Here is a 19888-nt window from a genome sequence, read left to right as displayed (position 1 = left end):
AAAGTTTTACTGAATCTCTTCCCACTTATCCTATACTTCTTTGCAAAATGTTCACATGTAAAATCTAATGTGACATTATGATCTTAAAGGTATTGTTTACCATTGGGAGCAGTGATTTCAACAAATGTTCGAGTTATCACATTTTATACAACGTCCAAGTAGATCCTTGCAATTTGATTGGAGGATTGTTGGTGACGTGATATTCAATAAGTACTCCATTCAACGCGCCGTGCAATTTTGGTTCTATTTTTGCGTGCAACTTGGTTCGATTTTTTCGTTCTATTCCACGGTTCGAGAAATTGTACGGTACTGCATGTACGATCATTATGTGTAGGTCAGTTGTATCACACAACATCCTACCATATAAAAATTTTGCAATAAAGCCTAAAATAAAAGGAGATATCACTAATTTTCTCACTAAACCATAAGTGTAGACTGCTTAGTGTGGAAACAATTTTATTATATAACTATTGTTCACATTTTGTATAATTAACAGCATTTAACAGTCATTATAATGAATAAAATTTTGACATAGGTGGTTTTTATCCTTCAATCACATTTTAGAACTATTTTGAAGCACTAGAGCTGGGTTTTTGTTTCATCTGCAAATGGTAAATAATGCCTTTAACCATTCTCAGCCATCAGCTGTACAGTCAGTCTGGCACAGCCACGACACTCAATCTACCATGCCATAATCCAGGACCCGGGCCTGGGGGAATTACCTCTACAAGCCATATAGAGTTGGACTCTTATGTATCCACGAGCATTCTACCCTCCCCTACTACTCTTCCTCAATTGTACCCGACCAGAATCACAAAATAAATTCCAGCAAACCCACCACTTCCCTTTAAGTGACCTGCCACCACAACAGTGTTCACTACAGTTCTTTACTAAATACAGATTGGTTGACCAGCACCTCTCTTATATCATGGACAGACCTCACACTTAATTCTTAATGTGGCTGCCGGCAATAACTTGACAATTTGATGAGCTTTGGCATGATGTCCTCATCTTTACAAGTTAATGATTGCAAACATGACAACTCTACAACCAGATGCAAGGAATATGTAATTTGTCCTTCCACGTAAAGTACAGAAATGTGGATGGCTCTGGGACTTGTGATAGTGATGGACCATAGAATGTGAACCTCGCTGCTGCCTCACCTAGCCATATTATAGACCGTGGAGAGGACAGGATTGACGCCCGCTAACGGCATGGAAAGGGAGCCCGGATTGTGGAAAGGAGGAAGGGCTGAATGTATGGTGGTGGACATGTTGTGAGCTAGACCCATAGCTTGGGTGGCCATGATGCCGTTGGTGTGGTGCAGCTGGGCTGATTGTGAGTGGGGCATCGTTATGCTTGGTCCTGGCGTCTCGCTACCCTGTCTGACTTCATGGTGAGGAGCTGGGGGCGGGGGCACGCTGTAAGAGTTGCGCTCTAGGGAGGGGTTGGAGTTGGACATGACGCTGACCGGTGGGAGGGGCATAGGGTTATCCAGGCAAGCCGTGGTTGCTGGTGTGCGGTTCGCTCGCTTCTTTTTCCGCCGCGGCTTGAACTCCGGTGGCGGGTTTGTGTGAGCCGAGCTGATGGGTGGGGTGACAGTCGTCACGGAGTTGGTCGTGTGGTTGATGATGTTGATCGTCTGGCCGACCACATGAGGGTGCTTCTCCATGTGCTTCATCAAGTAGAGCTCCTGGACATACGACTTCCCGCAAACACCACACGAGAAGCGCTTCTCGCGCCGGTTGTTTTCATGCGAATGCGAGTGATTCTGCAGCATCTCCAGGTCGTCAAACGCTCGGTAGCAGTCGCGACACTTGTACGGCTTATCCTTGTTGTGCCGCCTCCAGTGCTGCTGCAGGTTGGACAGCTGTGTGAAGGACTTCTCGCAGCCAGGCTGGTTGCACCTGTAGGGGCGCTCCCCTGTGTGGATCCGAGTGTGCTGCTGCAAATGGGAGAGCTGCTTGAACGTCTTTTCACAAAAAGTACATTGGTAGGGTTTCTCATTTGTGTGCACCTTCATGTGCTGGTTCACGTACGATGTACTGGCAAAGGCCTTACCGCAATCATCACATTTATAAGGCTTACCCTCCTTATGTGAACGAGCATGGAGCAGGACATCAGACTTACTGTAGTAGACCTGGGGGCAGATCTTGCACCGATACTCTCGCCCATCCCCCGCCATATCTTCCAGTGTGGGGCCCGGCCTCACCCGCGGCTCCCCCGTCACAGGGGAGGTCAGATGGCCCTGGCTGTTGCGGGACTTGGATCCAGGCTTCCTCCCTCGCTTGCCAGAGCCGGGCCCCGATGTGGGCGGGCCAGCCTGGGTGGTCGGGGGCTGGCTGGGACCGGGCTGGCTGTGGGCGGCCTGGCTGGAGATCATGCTGGCGCTGTTACCAGAGGACTGCTGGTGGTTGTTGATTGCTTTCTCGTTTTGCTGTTGTTGCTGTTGTGCCTGCTGCTGCTGCTGATGTTGCTGTTGCTGCTGTTGTTGCTGTTGAAGGAGGCCTATATTCATATCATGGGCAAGCTGTGGTGGCAAAGGCAGTGGAAACCTTTCCATTGCTTTGGCTTGTTCAAAATCTGAAAATAAGCAAGAAAACATGCACAGGCAATTAGTAAGATGCAAATTATTATTTTTCAGTATATCCATGTCTTAATTGTCTCAATCTCATTATTTTAGTCCCTTTCTAAAGCTGTACTCTTCAGTAAATTCAAATAGAAGGCGTTGAAAAAGAAAAACTAAATAAAATCACCATATGATTAATAACAAGAAAAATAGGATTTTCTACATATTATTCAATGGTTCATATCTTGCATCCAGTTCGATATGTTTGTTTACCGACCATGCATGCTGTATGACCATATTTCTCAAATGCTCACATATCTGTACAATGTCATCTTTACACAATTTCCACAATGACTGAAACAGACTTAGGCTATATGCATGGACTTAAATTGAAAAAAAAAAAATGCTGTTTCAAGATACATCACTAGAAAGAGTGATTTCTCATTAACGGTGACAATGCATCCACGAACACAAACAATAGTACACACATACACCGATATATTCACTTAGTTTTATAAATGTCTCATTCAGCGTCTGTATTCAATTCAATTCAACTTTAATAACTTATCCTCGGCACATATTCTAGGCACAAAACAATAATTCTTTTTCAAGGCTTATTACATATATATAAAACACTCTAACATTTTGCAACTTGGACCAGAAACTCAGTCCAGATATGCAACAGCTGGCCTACATTGTGCAACTGCTTGTGAGTGCACAATGAACACCCAAGTTTGGCACAGGATGGTATGAAGTGGGAAAAGCAGATTCATGAAATTTCCTCTCATCTCCTCGAATCACTGGCAGAAGATTTCATTTAAGTTGATTTTAAACACTTAAAACTGTCATGACGTTTTTACTATATGTGACCCGCTACAACAAAAGGGTCTTAAAGTCGCTGACGGCTGAGCCGAGAAGATCGAGTTTGAAGTCACATCATCAAAATTGGTCAAAACAACCGGATTTCTGTTTTTGGCATAACTCTGTAGTCTTATGTTTTGTCTATCATCTGGCAAAATTTCCAAGCTAAATGATCAAAGGAAAGGCAAGAAATCAGCATTTTTCTGGGTCATGATTTCCCGACTTTCAAAGTAACAGAAACGTGTCCGAGGATTTGGATTGAGTGCCGCAGCTAGACTCCTCCCCTAGCAACGAGGGAGTGATCTTATTGGTCAGTGCGTGGCATCCTGATTACTGATTGGTCATGCGTAGACCACTGGCGCTAAGCTTGAATGAACATCACAGAGGTCGCTAGGAGCATGCCTTCTATTGTCAAGCAGTGAAAACTGACTCGCCTTCCCTTGATCATGATAGCATCGGAAGGAAAACTTTGAAGGCGTTTTTCTCGAAACTCTAATTTCCTCAACCACTTGACATGCACTAATAAAATCATTGATATCTCCGCAACCGAGTGCTTTTATGAGTAAGGCTATATATGAAATTAAAGTAGAAGAGTAAGGGAATAATGTCATGTCATTTTCAGAAAATTGTCCTCCTCCAACTTTCGGATCCTTTTGTTGTAGCAGGCCACATATGATCATGTTTCTAGAACGATGGTTTCTTGCAATTTGCTTCTCTGCCTTTTATCAAAATATTTTTCTTTGTAGTCAATTATCTTCCTGTGAAAATATCATGATACCAAATTACATGTAAATATGAATGTCAATATCCCTCCGTTATATAATTAAAAGTTCACATTGAAAAGAATCTCTAATATTCATATATGAATGGTCTATTTGTAACAGATATAATTTTAGCATTTGCTTGTGCAACCAACTAAAAGGGCTGATCATTATTCTGATTAATGATTTGACAAGCAGCACTGAGAGCTTGTTGTGACTGCTGTAAAGATATTTCTACACAACAAAAGTCAAGGATTTCAATGAATTAGTTTGATTCTTTAAAGAAGGCAATAGACAAAATACCTTACTGAACAATAACCACTTCCCAACCAATGATTTGATACAATGTGTGGTATAACAATCTAGATACCAACTAGTATCCTAAAGCCAACTTTTGTAGAATTGTTTTGAGAAAATGCTTTGCATTTTTTTGGGAATAAATGTGAGACTGAGATCAAACTGAATTTATCTGGGAGCCCTTGCAGCTGGCAGCTTTGCTTATTAAACCCATTGAGGAAAGGCTGATGTTGCTACAACACTTATTTCCCATGGACACTTGCCCAAGTATAGACTGGACTCATATTCAATGGGTTAATGAATTGGTTCCAAGGCATCTAATGGAGTATTTACTATGCAACTGGTGCTTTGTTACACTTGCTGGATACCAATTTGTTCATGGGTATGTCCACAGTAAAAGGGGCCATTTCAGGGATGCTGTGTAATTTTCCATTTCCAATGATCATTACCCCCCCCCCCCAATACAATATGTCCTTTTAGAATACTTTATTGAGAGATATATAGCTTTCCCAAAAAAATTGCTACAAACCATGCGGTCATTAGAATTTAAATGTCAAATTAAAAATCTTTGGGCAAATGCATTTTACACTGCTCTGGCATCTACATTGTATGTACTGCCATATGAAAGTCAAATAATAAAATGTTCATTGAAAGCCTGTTTTTCTTAACTAAGTGAATGGCCTGATATTGATTTGAAAAGATAAAAGGAACCTTAATATGCTATCGAACACAGAGTTTCTTTTATACCATTTCTAGACCTGATGGTGAACATACAGATGGTATGTTCCATGGACTGACCAAACTGCCACATTTTGGTCAGTCCAAGTCTCATTTCCGCTATGCTGCTATCACCTATGACAACAATGATGTCCTGTTGATGAATAGGCTAAATCTGCTTGCCTGAATATAGCCCAAGTTCACCGTTCTTTTGTAGAAGACCATTACAGTGACCAGTATCATCTTTATCATTTATATGGGTTGCATACATATACAGTAGACTCCCATTATAACAAAGTCCTCGGGACCAGCAGTTTTCTTTCGTTATATCGAAATTTCGTTATAACCGAACAAGTAAACAATAACAAGGCAAGTGCCGTAATGTGTCTCGCCCACAAACGTACAATACCTTTTTAAAATTTTCATTGACCCCTGTCTGTGACCTTTGACCTTGTGGTGACCATCAACTCCCCAAGGTACATCTACCATCCAAGTTTGGTTACGAATAGACTTACGGATCAAAAGTTATGACCCATAATCAAAACGCGCCCTAAAAATTAACATTGGACCCTAAAAGTTCATTGACCCCTGCCTGTGACCTTTGACCTTGTGGTGACCATCAACTCCCAGAGGGACATCTGCCACCCAAGTTTAGTCACAAACGGACTCATGGATCAAAAGTTATGACCCATAATTGAAACGTGCCCTAAAAACTTAACATTGGGCCCTAAAAGTTCATTGACCCCTGCCTGTGACCTTTGACCTTGTGGTGACCATCAACTTCCAGAGGGACATCTAACATCCAAGTTTGGTCTCAAATACACTTATGGATCACAAGTTATGGCCCATAATCGAAACATGCCCTAAAAACTACACATTGGGCCCTAAAAGTTCATTGACCCCTGCCTGTGACCTTTAACCTTGAGGTGACCTTCATACTTGGTAAAAGGTAAAACTTTGTATGACCACTCCTCCTTCCAAGTTTGATTCAAATTGAAGCCCAGAGTAAAGAGTTATTCAAGTTTTTATAGCGTTACGGACAGACGCCGGACGGACGGACGATGGACGGACCAACGACGGACGGACGGAAGACGGACGGACAGATGCTGCAGGCGATCCCTTAGTCTCCCCTCACCTCAGGTGGGCTCGACAAAAATACGTAGAGTGGATGATGTTGTGGCCTGAATTTTTACTTCATTGTAACCAGAATTTTGTTATAACCATGTCTGTTATAACGGGAGTGCACTGTATTTCTCTTTCCACATTTGTTCCGTTTGGAGTCACTTACTCGCCCTCTCTTGCTTCGTAGCATTGACAAGATGAGGCACTCTGATAGGAAATCTTGTAACTTGCTGTGAGGGAAGAGACAGAAATACAAACATGAAACAAGTTAATTTCATGAGAGACAGTACACTTACTTGGCTTATACTGCAATCTGAACAGTGCATTTTGGCCACTAATGATTTATACATATATGAAGTCCATTTCAGTAAATTTTACTTTAAAAGCATGCGATACCCAAAACTCTCACAGAAAATAAATATGGACACATATGATTTATATGAAGCCCACTTCAGTTAATTTTATTTTTACAACATATGTATGATACCAAAAACTCTCAGAGAAAACAAATAGAAGTTTAGGGAAGATTGTCATAATAGGCAGCTTGGATACACTATGTCGTGTGTTTTTCACAAACTATTCTGATGTTGGCATCTTGAGAATACTTTGAGGGCTTGCAACTTAAATGTATCTTGAAGTAAAAAATGTACACTGCCTGTAATTTGAGACTGTATGATGGGGTAAAATTATGACATCACATTTCAGGAGACAAAAAAAGGTAGAAAAAAATATTACACTTGTAGCTTTGCCTCATGACATCAATCCTAATAAAAATATCATGAATGACATATCCATCAGCATGTTATGGAAAGGTAACATGAAAATTGCTTTGAAGTTGAAGACCAAGGCATTATTAAACAGAATCCAACTTGTGCTATTCTAAAAACAAAGATTTGCATCCTGCCTAGTGTAAATACAATGTAGAAGCATTTATGAATAAGATGATACACAGGTTCCTTTGATTTTGTTTGCTTGCTAAAGGCTGACCTGGGAGAGAAGCCCTACTCTAAAATGAATATATTATGTAGACTGCCATTTTTCTTTAAAACAAATCCATCATTTCAGACAACACCTCTAGTAATACACACCATGGCCAAATTCACGAAGGTGGTACAATTGAAACCACGGATTAAACCATGGACAACGACCGTATTTTTTTGTGGGGCGCCAAGTGTCGCATGGCCTACTTCATTATGAAATCAGTCATTTCAACGTAATGTTAACATTTTGTTGACGAAATCGATGAAATGACTGATTTTGTAACGAAATAGGCCATGCGACACTTGGCGCCCCATACAAAACTACGGTCTTTGTCCGTGATTTAAACCATGGTTTCAATTGTACCACCTTCGTGAATTCGGGCCATTTAGACTGACTGAGCTATACAGGGTGTTCACACACGTCTCAGCTGTGAATTCAGTGAATGTATATGTTGCACAATGCAATGCTATGCTTTAAAACTTGTGTTAGAAAGTTTCAAAGAAAATGCATGCAAACTTGCAAACAGTTAAGATCAAGCAGCTGTGTGCACATGCTACGAGATACAATGTAATACAAGGCACATGCCAGTCCGAAAGTGTAAAGAACAGTGATGCTAAAAATGTGACAGTTGGATCAATTTTAAATGTTGTGAAAATGCACTCTCTTCCTCATAGTAGCATGATGCAAAATGACAAATTTTTTAGAGTAACCATGTCAATGATGTGCCATACAACTAGTTTTAGAGCACTATAGGAGACCGCCCTCGTTTGTGTGTCTTTGTTTGTGTGCATCTAGGTTGTGGTGTGTGAAAATGTGTGTACTGTATTTCATATTTCACTGCCTGGCTCATGTATTCCCTGTTGAACCCAATGTTGTTTTGGGTTTTTTGTCTCCATTAACACAACAACTTCATTCTTCAGTGATGAAAGGCAGACAATGCTAGACAATGTTTCAGTGTTTATGGGTATCTACAACTTTGAAAATCTCACTACAGAAGGTAGATTTTTATCTAAATTCCATATTATCACCAGATAACTCACCACTTTTTAAAAAACCATCTCACAGCAAAGATGGGGAAAGAAATATCACATACATGTACTGTGTAAGATTCTACATACACTTGTACACCAGTAACTGTCTACAGTGTGTAAGACCTTTAACTGTATTTAAAGGTATTGGTTATGAGGAAAGGCATTATTGGTGAAGATATCATGCAGGAATGTTGTTGATATGTACAGTAGTTGATATGTTGTTGATGTGTAGATTCATGATGAGACAGAACACTGAATGCACAGAATGCATGAAATGTGTACATAGGTGATGGCTGGTTAGAGACCTTGATTATTGGTTGCCACTGACTCTATTGTGGATGTAGGAAACCAAATATATGCCAGTTGAAGTGTACCGGACTGTGTTTATGAAGAATGGGCATAAAATGCTCTTCTCTTTTTAGGGCTACAACTGGCAGCAAGACTATACAACTGTAGACTGCAAATCATGTTCAATGCAGAATCACAATCTATGAGAACCTGATATGAATTACTACAGATCAAATCTCAGATGGGCTATAGTAGCAACTTCTATCAGAAATGCAGTTTGACCTCCCTTGTAAACACTAGCACTCTACCCATTTCATATAAAGATAAGTAAAAAACTAGATATATCGCTACGGCTACTGATATGCCTCCGCCATAATGCATGGTTCTGGTCTATAGTACAATGTCTTGACAATGTGTGATGACAGTTTCACACAATTGGCAAAATATTAAAATGACAGGTTTGACACAAATGTGCTGAATGTTCACTTTCCTAGAACTAGGTTCAATTGGATGAATGATTAAAATGTCAGAGTGCAGGTATTTGGGGAACTGATGATTTTTACTTGACTTTTGACCCTTTTATAAGTTTATGCATTGAGTAATTTTCAAGGTATTGAGAAAAAGTATAATTTCAGTATCAAATGGGAAAATAGCATTATCTAAACCTGGCCTTTCACTTTTGACCTCACAGTTCCAAAGAGAATCACTGTTAGGTTGAACATGCATGAATATGTCAGTTTCATGATGATACCTCGAGTTACTTTCGAGATATGGAGGAAAAAGTGCAATTTAGCACTTTCACTTGACCTTTGACCTTTTGACCTTTGACCTTTTGGCAAGAAACTTCCCCAAAAATATACATTGGGTAATACATGCCATACATCAAGTTTAAAAAAAAAAACCTTCAGGCATATTGCATTTTAAGGAAAGTAGTGATATTTTGAGGAGTTGACCTTGACCTTTGACCCCCCTGACCTTTGACCCATGACCCCCAACTTCCCTAGATAATCACTGCCCATCGGTACAAGCATATATACTAAGTTCCATGAAGATACCTTGAACCATTTGCGAGATATGGAGAAAAACATGAAATTTCAATTTTTTTTTTTCACAAAATAACCTGTGACCTTTGACCTTTGACCCTGTGACCCTAAAATCCACACAAAGTATCATCCCCCAAGGATATACCCTCATACCAAGTTTGATGTAAAACCACCACACGGTTCTTGAGATATTGACAAAAACAAAACGGGACGGACGGACGGACGGACGGACGGACGACCCAAAAACATAATGCCTCCGGCCACTTCGTTGCGGAGGCATAATAATACTGGGTACATGTAATTTTTATTCTCATTAAACAGATGTCCAAAGTTTTGACCTGGTGCTTTACTGTGAATCCCCCAACCATGACAGTTTTGTTCTACCAGTTCAACTGTATTTCTTTGTGCAACAATGCCAATTTCATTCATAGATGCGACATATGCTCTGATTGTTTTTACACATTGCAGCTATTCACTCTGCACCATAGTATGCAGTCAAATCATATTATCATAGAATTAGACATTTTTATACAATTGTAAGTTATTCATGCTATATTTCTGACTAGATCAAGACAACTACATTGTATCACGCAATCCCCTTTAAGATAGTAAGGAATAGGGACCATTCGCTCCTGATATATGCAACAGATTTAAGCAAAAGGTGCCAAAGGACATACCGTACTGTAAATAAAGTTTGAACTATTGATACAACTTCCATAGCTGTGGTGTGCTTGAGATTAATCTGACCCTGATTGGAAAGAGGCCCTCCCCCCCCCCCCCCAAAAAAAAAGACTACCAGTAATGAAAAAGAATCAAAGCTATCACCTCACTTTTCTCTCAAGACCCTTCTACTAGCTCTGCATCACACCCATTCAGCTACTTGTGTCATTTTTGACAGCAAGATTGTCTATTTAGACTGAGATTATTCAAAGAAAATACTATATTGGCTCTGTGTTGCAGAATGTATTAAAATCCACAAAATGAAGTGTTCAGTGTATCGTCACTTGCATCGATCAAGCATGTCTGGATCATCTTTACTGGTAGGCTGTGACAGACCCCCATCTCACTACCAGCTGAAGACGGTAACATTCACTGCGAAGCCTCACCCAAGAAGAATTGGATAGAACGCATTTATTACTTTTGGGTGGTGAACTCTCACAAGACAGTATTTGGGGAATTGGCAGTACAGCTCTGAAATGGGGACGATGAAACCCCATCGGGGCTCACGTTTAAACAACATACCTCCATTTGGTCCCGAGCCCATATATATGCAGTCTCAAGGTTGGCTGGAAGTGAGGATGCCATACTGATTTCACTCATTCTTCACATCTATCTGGTTGGTCGACTCGTTTTGCTTGTGGGCTGAACAGGGGGTAGACCGGGAGTTAGGATACGTGGCTGCAACCAGGTCCCTCTCATATGTGATCGCGCATTGTCGTCGCTACTTTTCATGCAAATTTGTTAAAGTTTCTACAAGATAAACATAAAAGGAACTGACATCAATAATCATCACCTCCGTACCAGAGGTGCAATATACAGTTTTAGGGGTGGGGACAAGGGGTTCCAAACCAAAACTTGCTAAGTGTTATGTAAACTTTTACTTGTGCGGAACACTCCTGCCCAAACAAACAAACCAAAAAGGAACATAGAATTTGCGACAGCTTGGGTAATGTTTTTTTATACAACTGAAAACTAAAAATGTAAAATGTATCTTACAATCACCTTCGACATTCCCATTTCCCATCATCAACAACATTCTAAGTGGCTATGTCTACTTTAATTTATATGTGTATCTCTGTCACTGGGTCACATGGGCCCTGGAAAGGACTTGCAACTACAGTTGTACATGTATTCACAGATTACCCTTCATAGACAAATATTTATATCATGTATTCATGAAATTTAGATGTGCAGAATGTACTCAAAATATCTACTGTGTGAAACAGACTTTGGAAATCATCAGATGAGATTCTACACAGTTGTCTGCCATTGAATCTCATACAAAGAATTAAGAATGAAGGCAAAATTCAGCTATTAGTACAATTTAAGGCATTGTCAGTCACAAAACTTAATTAGTCTCAATTTCTTTTCTGTTTTGCAAAATGCAAAAAGCATGCAAAAATCATAGCTTTTATGTATTCAAGATTCACATGTAAATGCACAGAACAAGCACTACCTATTCCAAGGCATCGCACGACTGTCATGCATGCTTCACCATTTTCAGTACACTTGCAGTGCTTGCAATGTGTATGGCAATGCATGGATGTTATTAGAAAAGAAATGAAAGCTTATGCAGGCTGTAATTTTGAGTATGAAAGATGACAGATTGAAGATGAGTGGCAAATTGTCTTTAAATTAAGCTACATGTGTGATAATGCTTCCATTTTAAAACAAAAAAAAACAAAAAAAAACAAAAAACAAAAAAACAAAAAAACATAGGTACAAGTCACCAGCACAAGGGGAAAGTACATTATAAGCAGCTCATTTGGACAATGCATGACAGGTGTTGCTGTTATAACTGTAGAATGACAATTGACATACACTCATCATCCATCAATCACAATATTCACCCATGTTTCTGACACAAGTCAAAAATGTACATGTGTACATTATACAACTACAACAGCAACTTCACACAGTCATTCTCTTCACGACCAGTGAAAAGATACCACATGAGCATTTTCTACTTTCTTCATGATACGGGACCTGAAATTTATGTAATACCGGTATGATATTCTAGGGTCAATCATATACTCCTACAGCAATATCTAAAACAAACTTTAGCCAGCATACATTGTAACACCAAGGCATGAAAATGTTCAGTATGATGTCAATTCTCATGAACATATAAAATGTAAACATTGACAATTATTTGTGCTTTGGGATACCGATGTAAAAATAAAAAAATCCATATATAATAAGATTTATTGTTCCATGTTTTATCTACATGAATTCAGTAGTGCTCATCATTATTTCCATGTTGGTAGGGAGTGCAATAAAAAAAAAGAAAAAGAGCAATTTCCATCTTATCTAGACTAGTTAAAACACATCTTATCACACCTAGAGCAAGAGGGAAGCCTACCATGCCAGTGACCCCAGCCAAGAATATTTTAGCCAAAACACAGCTTGTAGCCTACAACGGTCTACCTGTACATGAATAAACTCATGTCCATGAATGCATTGTCTCTAAATACAAAACAGTGTACTTGTACTTGCAGAGTTTTTGTGTAATCGAAAATACTCCATCTAGTCAAACATGTCTACAGAGGCCTCCCAAGGGAGATGAAGTGGTCATTATAGACAGGTGCCCGCTATAGACAGGGCTTTAGGTGCCCGCTATAGACAGGGCTTTACCATGGCTTCTTTTCTTGGGGAAACTTGTTCTTAGTGGCTGTATTATGGCAGGTGGCCACTAAGGTACAATTTGTAGGTTTATTTCAAAAATAGACAAATTACCAGCAAGGAATGCCATACATGTATGAACTGCAAAATTGCCAGGTACTACACTACTTGTATATGGCATGAAAAATTTGTGTTTTTACTTGTGAAACTTGAGATGCCTACACTTACAGGCTACATCAAACCTTTCCTTCTTGAAAATACAATGTACATTAGTTGGTGTAGGACTGAGATCTATACCATTTAGAATTTAAAGGGATAGGACAGTTTTAGCTGAGACAGGACTCCAGGTTTCCAACATTTTTTAATGATTTTTTGAGACAATGAGAAACCTGTTATAAATGAAATATGAAAGAGCATATAAATTCTAAAAGGAATGCAAAATTCATTTGATGAAAATTGGTTTTGAAATAGCTGTATGAGATATCCCAAACAAAGTGATTCTTATAAAAGGTAGGACCCACCTTTTATTAGGATCCCTTTTTTTCTTAGTCTTCGGATATCTCAGACATTGCAAAACTGATTTTCATCAAATAAAAGTTCAAATTCCTCTTAGAATTGTATGCTCTTTAGCATTTCATAAAGTTTCAAAGTTAGTAGGTTCTATCTGGCAAAGAAAAAAAAAATAAAAGCTGAAATCTCACCTCAACCAATAATACATGATCCCTTTAGGCAATACAAATGGTCATGTCTAGTTTATGATAAATAGCTTCAGTTTTGCTGGAAATCAAGCAAATATCATACACTTAACATAAATATTGGCATATTTCTATGCAAACTTAAAAATCAAAAACAGAAAAGGCCATTTTCACCATAGCCAAACTTGAGTGACAGCCACTTGACAGTCTTATCACAGTAACTAATTTCCATTCCAGTACATTCAGTTGTCACATTTTGTACCTTTTACATAACATTAGCTCTAACGTACACTCTTTCTTGAAAAGTTTCATTTTTCATCATCGACTTTCAAATTAGAAATGTTGGGTTGAAAATCCCTGGCATGACACAAGGTCGAAGATGTTCACAATGCTACCATTATCATCACAGTTCTGACTTCTGCTGGATCTACAATTACAATCTAGGGAGATGTAGATCTAGAATTCTCTCAACATTCTAGATCTAGATCTATAGTCATTTTATAAATTTGAACCCTGATATGACAATGACTGCAAATGATCTATGGTGGTCTAGTGTAAGTAAGCTAGCCGTGTACCCCAGGCCCCAGCTCAGGCCGTAGCCGTGAACAATATGCAGGTTGTGTGTGCATCCCATGTGTTTGTAGCCCCTAGCTGAAACAGCTCGGGTACATGGACTCTAGTTTGGGCAGTACACCACCAATTGTCTGGGTTGGCATGTCGGGTCACTGTAGTCGTCTAGAATGTGCATCCAAATGATTTCTTTAGTGGCAACAGCTAACACTTCCAATTGTGTCACTAACAGAAAGCCAGGAGATAATACATATAATCGCGCATCAATTCGTGTTTATTTATTTGGCAGAGGAAAGCGGACTTCTAGTCTGCCACCGGTTTTCGTGACGGATCAGAAGGAAAAAAATCGTGATTAACGCACCGTACACTCAACACGCAGACGTAGACACACAAATCACGATACACACTCGTACAGTTCATACAGGTTGGTAAACACACACACACAGCACAGGCGCGACATGGGTTTAACATGCAACACACAGAGGCAAGCGTTCGCCACCGAGGAAAAAAAAAATCGAGAGTAACGGGCCCGACAGTGGCCTCAACTTTCGCAGTTTGCCCCAAAACACTAAGCTCACCATTCGTCAAACTATGTGAAAGAAAATTAACGGAAAATAACGGTGAATTGCAACGAGAATCAATCAAAATCTCCAAATGATAAATCTAAAATTTTACCTGATTTTTCGTTGTTTTAGGCCTTCATTTTCTTTCCTTGTTAGTTGTACATACCTTGACAACTTCAACATTTGCAAAATTTTAAGATCAACAACTACCATCAAATATATTAGTTTCTAGTTAAAAATAAATTTCGTAGTTGAAAATGATAAATTACATATTTTAAAAAGCTTTAAAAACAATATGATTTAATATGTCAGGTACTCTTTTCAAATTGACATCATAAATAAACATAAATACGGCGATCCTTTTTTCTAGCAACCTCACCGTACTGACGTAGCGCCACGCCAGTGTAGATATCTTCAAAAATGGTTCACCAGTCCACTGCATCAATTGCATGCGATGCGCCCCTCACTGCAGTTCATCCGTGTAGACATGCATGTTGAGGAAGTGTGTGTGAAACGAAGGTGGGCCTTTCTCAATGAATGCGCAGGTATGTAACCTGTGTGTGCCTGCTTCACACACACACCAACACATGCGGCACTCTTCACCAGTTATATCACGCTGCCATACCATGCTGTAGAGATGGATTCGTAATCATGCATGCATATGCGGCAAATGTTATGTAGACGAAAGTACAGTGTGAGCTTGCAGCTAGCTGAGAAGGAACAGCAGTCAGCAGATTTCGCTTCTTCAAATTGGTCGCAAAATATGTCAAAATGTCATTTTTACGATTGTCCGGCTTCAGAGTGGCTGTAATATCGAATGTCAAGAACGCAAAATTTGTGGTTGAAGGAAATGCGCAATCAGTAAACTTAACGTCGCATGCAGGGCGTTTTATGTCATCGGAGTCCTTGTGCCCATCATGCCTGTTGCGTCGGGGACATGTTCCACGGAATTACGGTAAGACCCACGTGCGTGCATATGCATGCAGCAGACAGGATCAGGAGTAGGAACCCTATCACGCGTGGTGTGGTGATGGTGCGATCGAAATGATGAAAAAAAAAAGTCGGGGGGGGGGGGTGGGGGCGGCGGGCAGCTTTCTTTCGTTATATCGAAATTTGGTATACCGGTAACCGAACAAATAAACAATAAAAAAAACAATGAGCAAATAATGTTGGGGCCTGAACCAAATTTTCTGGTTTTTGTTGTAACCGGAATGTCGTTATAACCTTGTTAAGTTGTTCGTTCGTTCATTGATAACGGAGGTGTAGACACTAACTTTTACACCTGAAAGAAATTATCAATCAATGTCAGCATGTAATGCCGAATCGTCAGTTGAGCTTGCGTAGATGTTCTAAATTAAATATGAAAAGCATATTGGCATTGTTATGTAAACATTGTATGATGTTAGGCCAAGTGGAAATCCAACCTCCAGGGCAGGGGTTGCGTTAAAAAAGGAGGTGAAGAAATCAGGGTACTGGCTACTAGGGTCTCATTTCAGTCCGGGAAACCCGCTCATGAGGACCGCCCCCGCGTACGAGGATGGTCCCTCCTCATGAGGACCTCCCCCCGCCTCATGAGGCCCCCCATTCACTTCTTATTCATCTCACATCTGACGTATAAATTGTCGCAACTTTGCACGGTAATTTTTTGTTACACACACATGTCCACTATCCATGATGAAAAGAAGAAAAAATCCTGTCTGTTTTTTTTTTTTTTTAAATCGAGTTTTAATCACCCGATGCAGAGCGCCCATCAAAACAAGGGCGCCAGCGCGTTCGCACAATGCAAGACTGCCGCACCTAGCGGCCTGATCCGACTAAATATTTTCGATGCTTTTTTCTGCGGCTATCACCTCTCCGCGCACGAATCAGCCTCGTGAAGCTGAAGTCTGACATCTTTTTACACAAATTCGTAACGAGAAAAATTAAATCAGTACTAACCTGATCTTGTCCATATATTCCAAATTACTATTCCACACTGATAGAGTAGGCGGGTAGATGACATACTCCAGTTTGTTAGCAAAATAATCACTTTGTAGGTATGACGAGTTCACTTTCTTCGTCAATTCCGCCCACGATTCCGCCGCCCGCTTACCGTTTGGGCGCTTTCTCTGGAATCATCCCGCGACGCGACGTACGTCGCATCACATCACGCATCCAGCACATACCAGTCTGGTACTTAGTATGTGCTGGATGCGTGATGTGATGCGACGTACGTCGCGTCGCGGGATGATTCCAGAAAAAGCGCCCAAACGGCGGCATCGTGGGCGGAATTGACGAAGAAAGTGAACTCGTCATACCTACAAAGTGATTATTTTGCTAACAAACTGGAGTATGTCATCTACCCACCTACTCTATCAGTGTGGAATAGTAATTTGGAATATATGGACAAGATCAGGTTAGTACTGATTTAATTTTTCTCGTTACGAATTTGTGTAAAAAGATGTCAGACTTCAGCTTCACGAGGCTGATTCGTGCGCGGAGAGGTGAGAGCCGCAGAAAAAAGCATCGAAAATATTTAGTCGGATCAGGCCGCTAGGTGCGGCAGTCTTGCATTGTGCGAACGCGCTGGCGCCCGTGTTTTGATGGGCGCTCTGCATCGGGTGATTAAAACTCGATTAAAAAAAAAAAAAACAGACAGGATTTTTTCTTCTTTTCATCATGGATAGTGGACATGTGTGTGTAACAAAAAATCACCGTGCAAAGTTGCGACAATTTATACGTCAGATGTGAGATGAATAAGAAGTGAATGGGGGGCCTCATGAGGCGTTCCCCGGGGGGCCTCATGAGGCGGGGGGAGGTCCTCATGAGGAGGGACCATCCTCGTACGCGGGGGCGGTCCTCATGAGCGGGTTTCCCGGACTGATTTCATTTTAATTAAAGTTGGACGATCCTAACCCCTAACGTTATTTCGTAAACTCCCGAACGAACAAAGTTTGTGCATGCAATTGCACAATGCCAGACTGCAGTGCTATATCCATAAACATGTGGGACAATGCTGCCACTGAGACACGTGTGTGTGTGTGTGTGTGTGTGTGTGTATGCAGTATACACAAACATTGTGACCGCGAGCTGCGGTGATTGGAGGAGCGAGGCCAGAAGATGCGTGGCTCTTTTGGCCTCTCTTCATGCGCATGTGCACTGAGAGTGTGCGTCCATTCAGAAGCTCGCGTGGCTCGGACAGCCATTTTGGGTCAGGTGATTTTGAGCCGCAGTGGTGTTCGCTGACCCATTGAGCCAGCGCTACTCTCATTCGGTGTCACAACATTTGATACAGAATGGGGGGAGGCAGCATGTTGCGTTCGTCTCTGTGCCGCACAAACCACTCGCCACGATTGTAATGCTTAATAAGCACAGATGTTAGGATCTAGCAGCTCTTACTGGAATGGCAACTTCCAATAGCAACAGCCAATCAGAAAGCTGGATTCTTGTCTTACCATGACAATTGTCATTTCAGCAAGAGTAGCACTAATTTTACTTTCATATCAGCTTTATACGAAATGGAGCCCAGCACTTTATAGTATAGCTGGCATGTATACCACATAGTTGCTGCAAATATCCATGCTGTGAAACACCTAACTGTAGAATTTAGTAACATGCCTGCTTGTTTTTAGGTGTGAATTGAAGTAATATCTACTACTCTGTCCGTCTGTCTGTCTTTACTCGTTTATAGAGTGAAATTTGTTGCGGTGTGGAATTACATGTGTAATCAGTAATTGTTCATGTTCATGAATTCATATGTTCCTTTATAATGAGTTGTACCCCCAGGGCCCCACCCCAATGGACTTTGACAGAAAAAAAAAAATGTAGAGGCCCTCCATGTACGAGTGCGATTGTACTAAGTAGTTTATGTAGGCATGTGTTTGTTATTTCTTTTTTAGTGTCTCATCCTAGAAGATATGTGTCTATGAGCCAACCGAGAAGGTGCAAGGCGAAGACGATTCGTATTGTGGAGTACTCCCACGAAAAACCTGCACAAGAACCTGGCACGGAACTCAGCCACAGTAAGTCAGCATGCCGTATTTATAATGTATACAGCTAATGCAAGTACATACTACATAATGTAGGTGTTCTTCTTCTTCTTCTTCTTCTTCTTCTTTTTCTTAAATGAGAAAAAAAAAATGAAAATGTCGAGGGCGAATATGTTTCCCCCCTTTTTAATAATTTGTATGTACAAACACCATATTCACCATGTGAATAGTGTCCAAGAGTGATGTAAAGAAAGTACCATTTTGAAAAGTCAAAAAAAAAGTCTTCTTCTTCTTCTTCTTCTTCCCCATCCTCTCCATCCTCTTCTTATGTAGAAGAGCATCCTTTATAGTTGAAGAGTGTGAGTAAACTAATATACCCAAATATAGTCTAGATGCATCCAAGAAATTTGTATCTTCAAAAGTGCTGCAAGAGAGCAATTCCATGCTGTAAGAGAGCAATTCCATGCTGTCCGTGACTTTAAAAAGTAACATTCTGGCAGCTGCACACATTGATTTTAAGAAAATTGACAATTTCTGTTGTCATGTGCACAAAGATGTTCAAAGTTCTAATTTTGTTCAGACACAGAACTTTGCTAATGATAAGTCTGGTAATCATAGTCAGTTTTGTAACACTGCTTATGAATATCGTGAGTATAATTTCAGTCATGATTTGGTTATGGTATATTATTCGAAGAGATCCACAGGAATCTATTGAATACGTAGTTCTGAAGTACTTTGCTGCACAAATCAATAGGGACAGGCAGAATGTATATTTCTAATGTGATAAAAAAAGAACCACCTACACATGTATTCGTGAAAGTGTATTAATATGCTCTCAAGGAGTAACATATGTTTATTTGGTATCACAGTTTTATGTCAATATACATTGTTTTCATCATTCTCTGATTCACTATGTAGCCCTACAGCACAGATTGTTCCAGCTCTCCAGAGCTGCAGAAACAGGCCCACAAAAGGAGTCAGTATCGAGAAGCGCTAAACCATCAAATGCAGCAATAAAGTCAAGTGCAATAAAGGTTAGAAAGTCTGCAACCCCAAATAAGGTAGAACAGTCTAAAAAAC

At 40.3% G+C, this 19888-nt stretch overlaps 1 protein-coding gene across 1 annotated transcript; it reads right to left on the bottom strand.

Moving 5' to 3' along the window:
* Positions 1-429: 429 nt before the first annotated feature.
* Positions 430-14985, bottom strand: LOC139735909 (uncharacterized). Its single transcript, XM_071646664.1, has 4 exons — positions 14953-14985; positions 10913-11140; positions 6494-6557; positions 430-2583 (listed from the first exon to the last, which is right to left on the bottom strand). Exons 2-4 carry the CDS (start codon positions 10988-10990, stop codon positions 1160-1162), a joined length of 1566 nt encoding a protein of 521 aa, XP_071502765.1. The 5' UTR covers positions 10991-11140; positions 14953-14985; the 3' UTR covers positions 430-1159.
* Positions 14986-19888: the final 4903 nt, after the last annotated feature.

The sequence above is a fragment of the Diadema antillarum genome, unplaced genomic scaffold, assembly GCF_040938485.1.
Source record: "Diadema antillarum isolate AM-2024a unplaced genomic scaffold, OU_Dant_1.0 seq00000604_RagTag, whole genome shotgun sequence".
Classification (NCBI taxonomy): domain Eukaryota; kingdom Metazoa; phylum Echinodermata; class Echinoidea; order Diadematoida; family Diadematidae; genus Diadema; species Diadema antillarum.
This window is presented reverse-complemented; position numbering and strand designations above follow the sequence as displayed.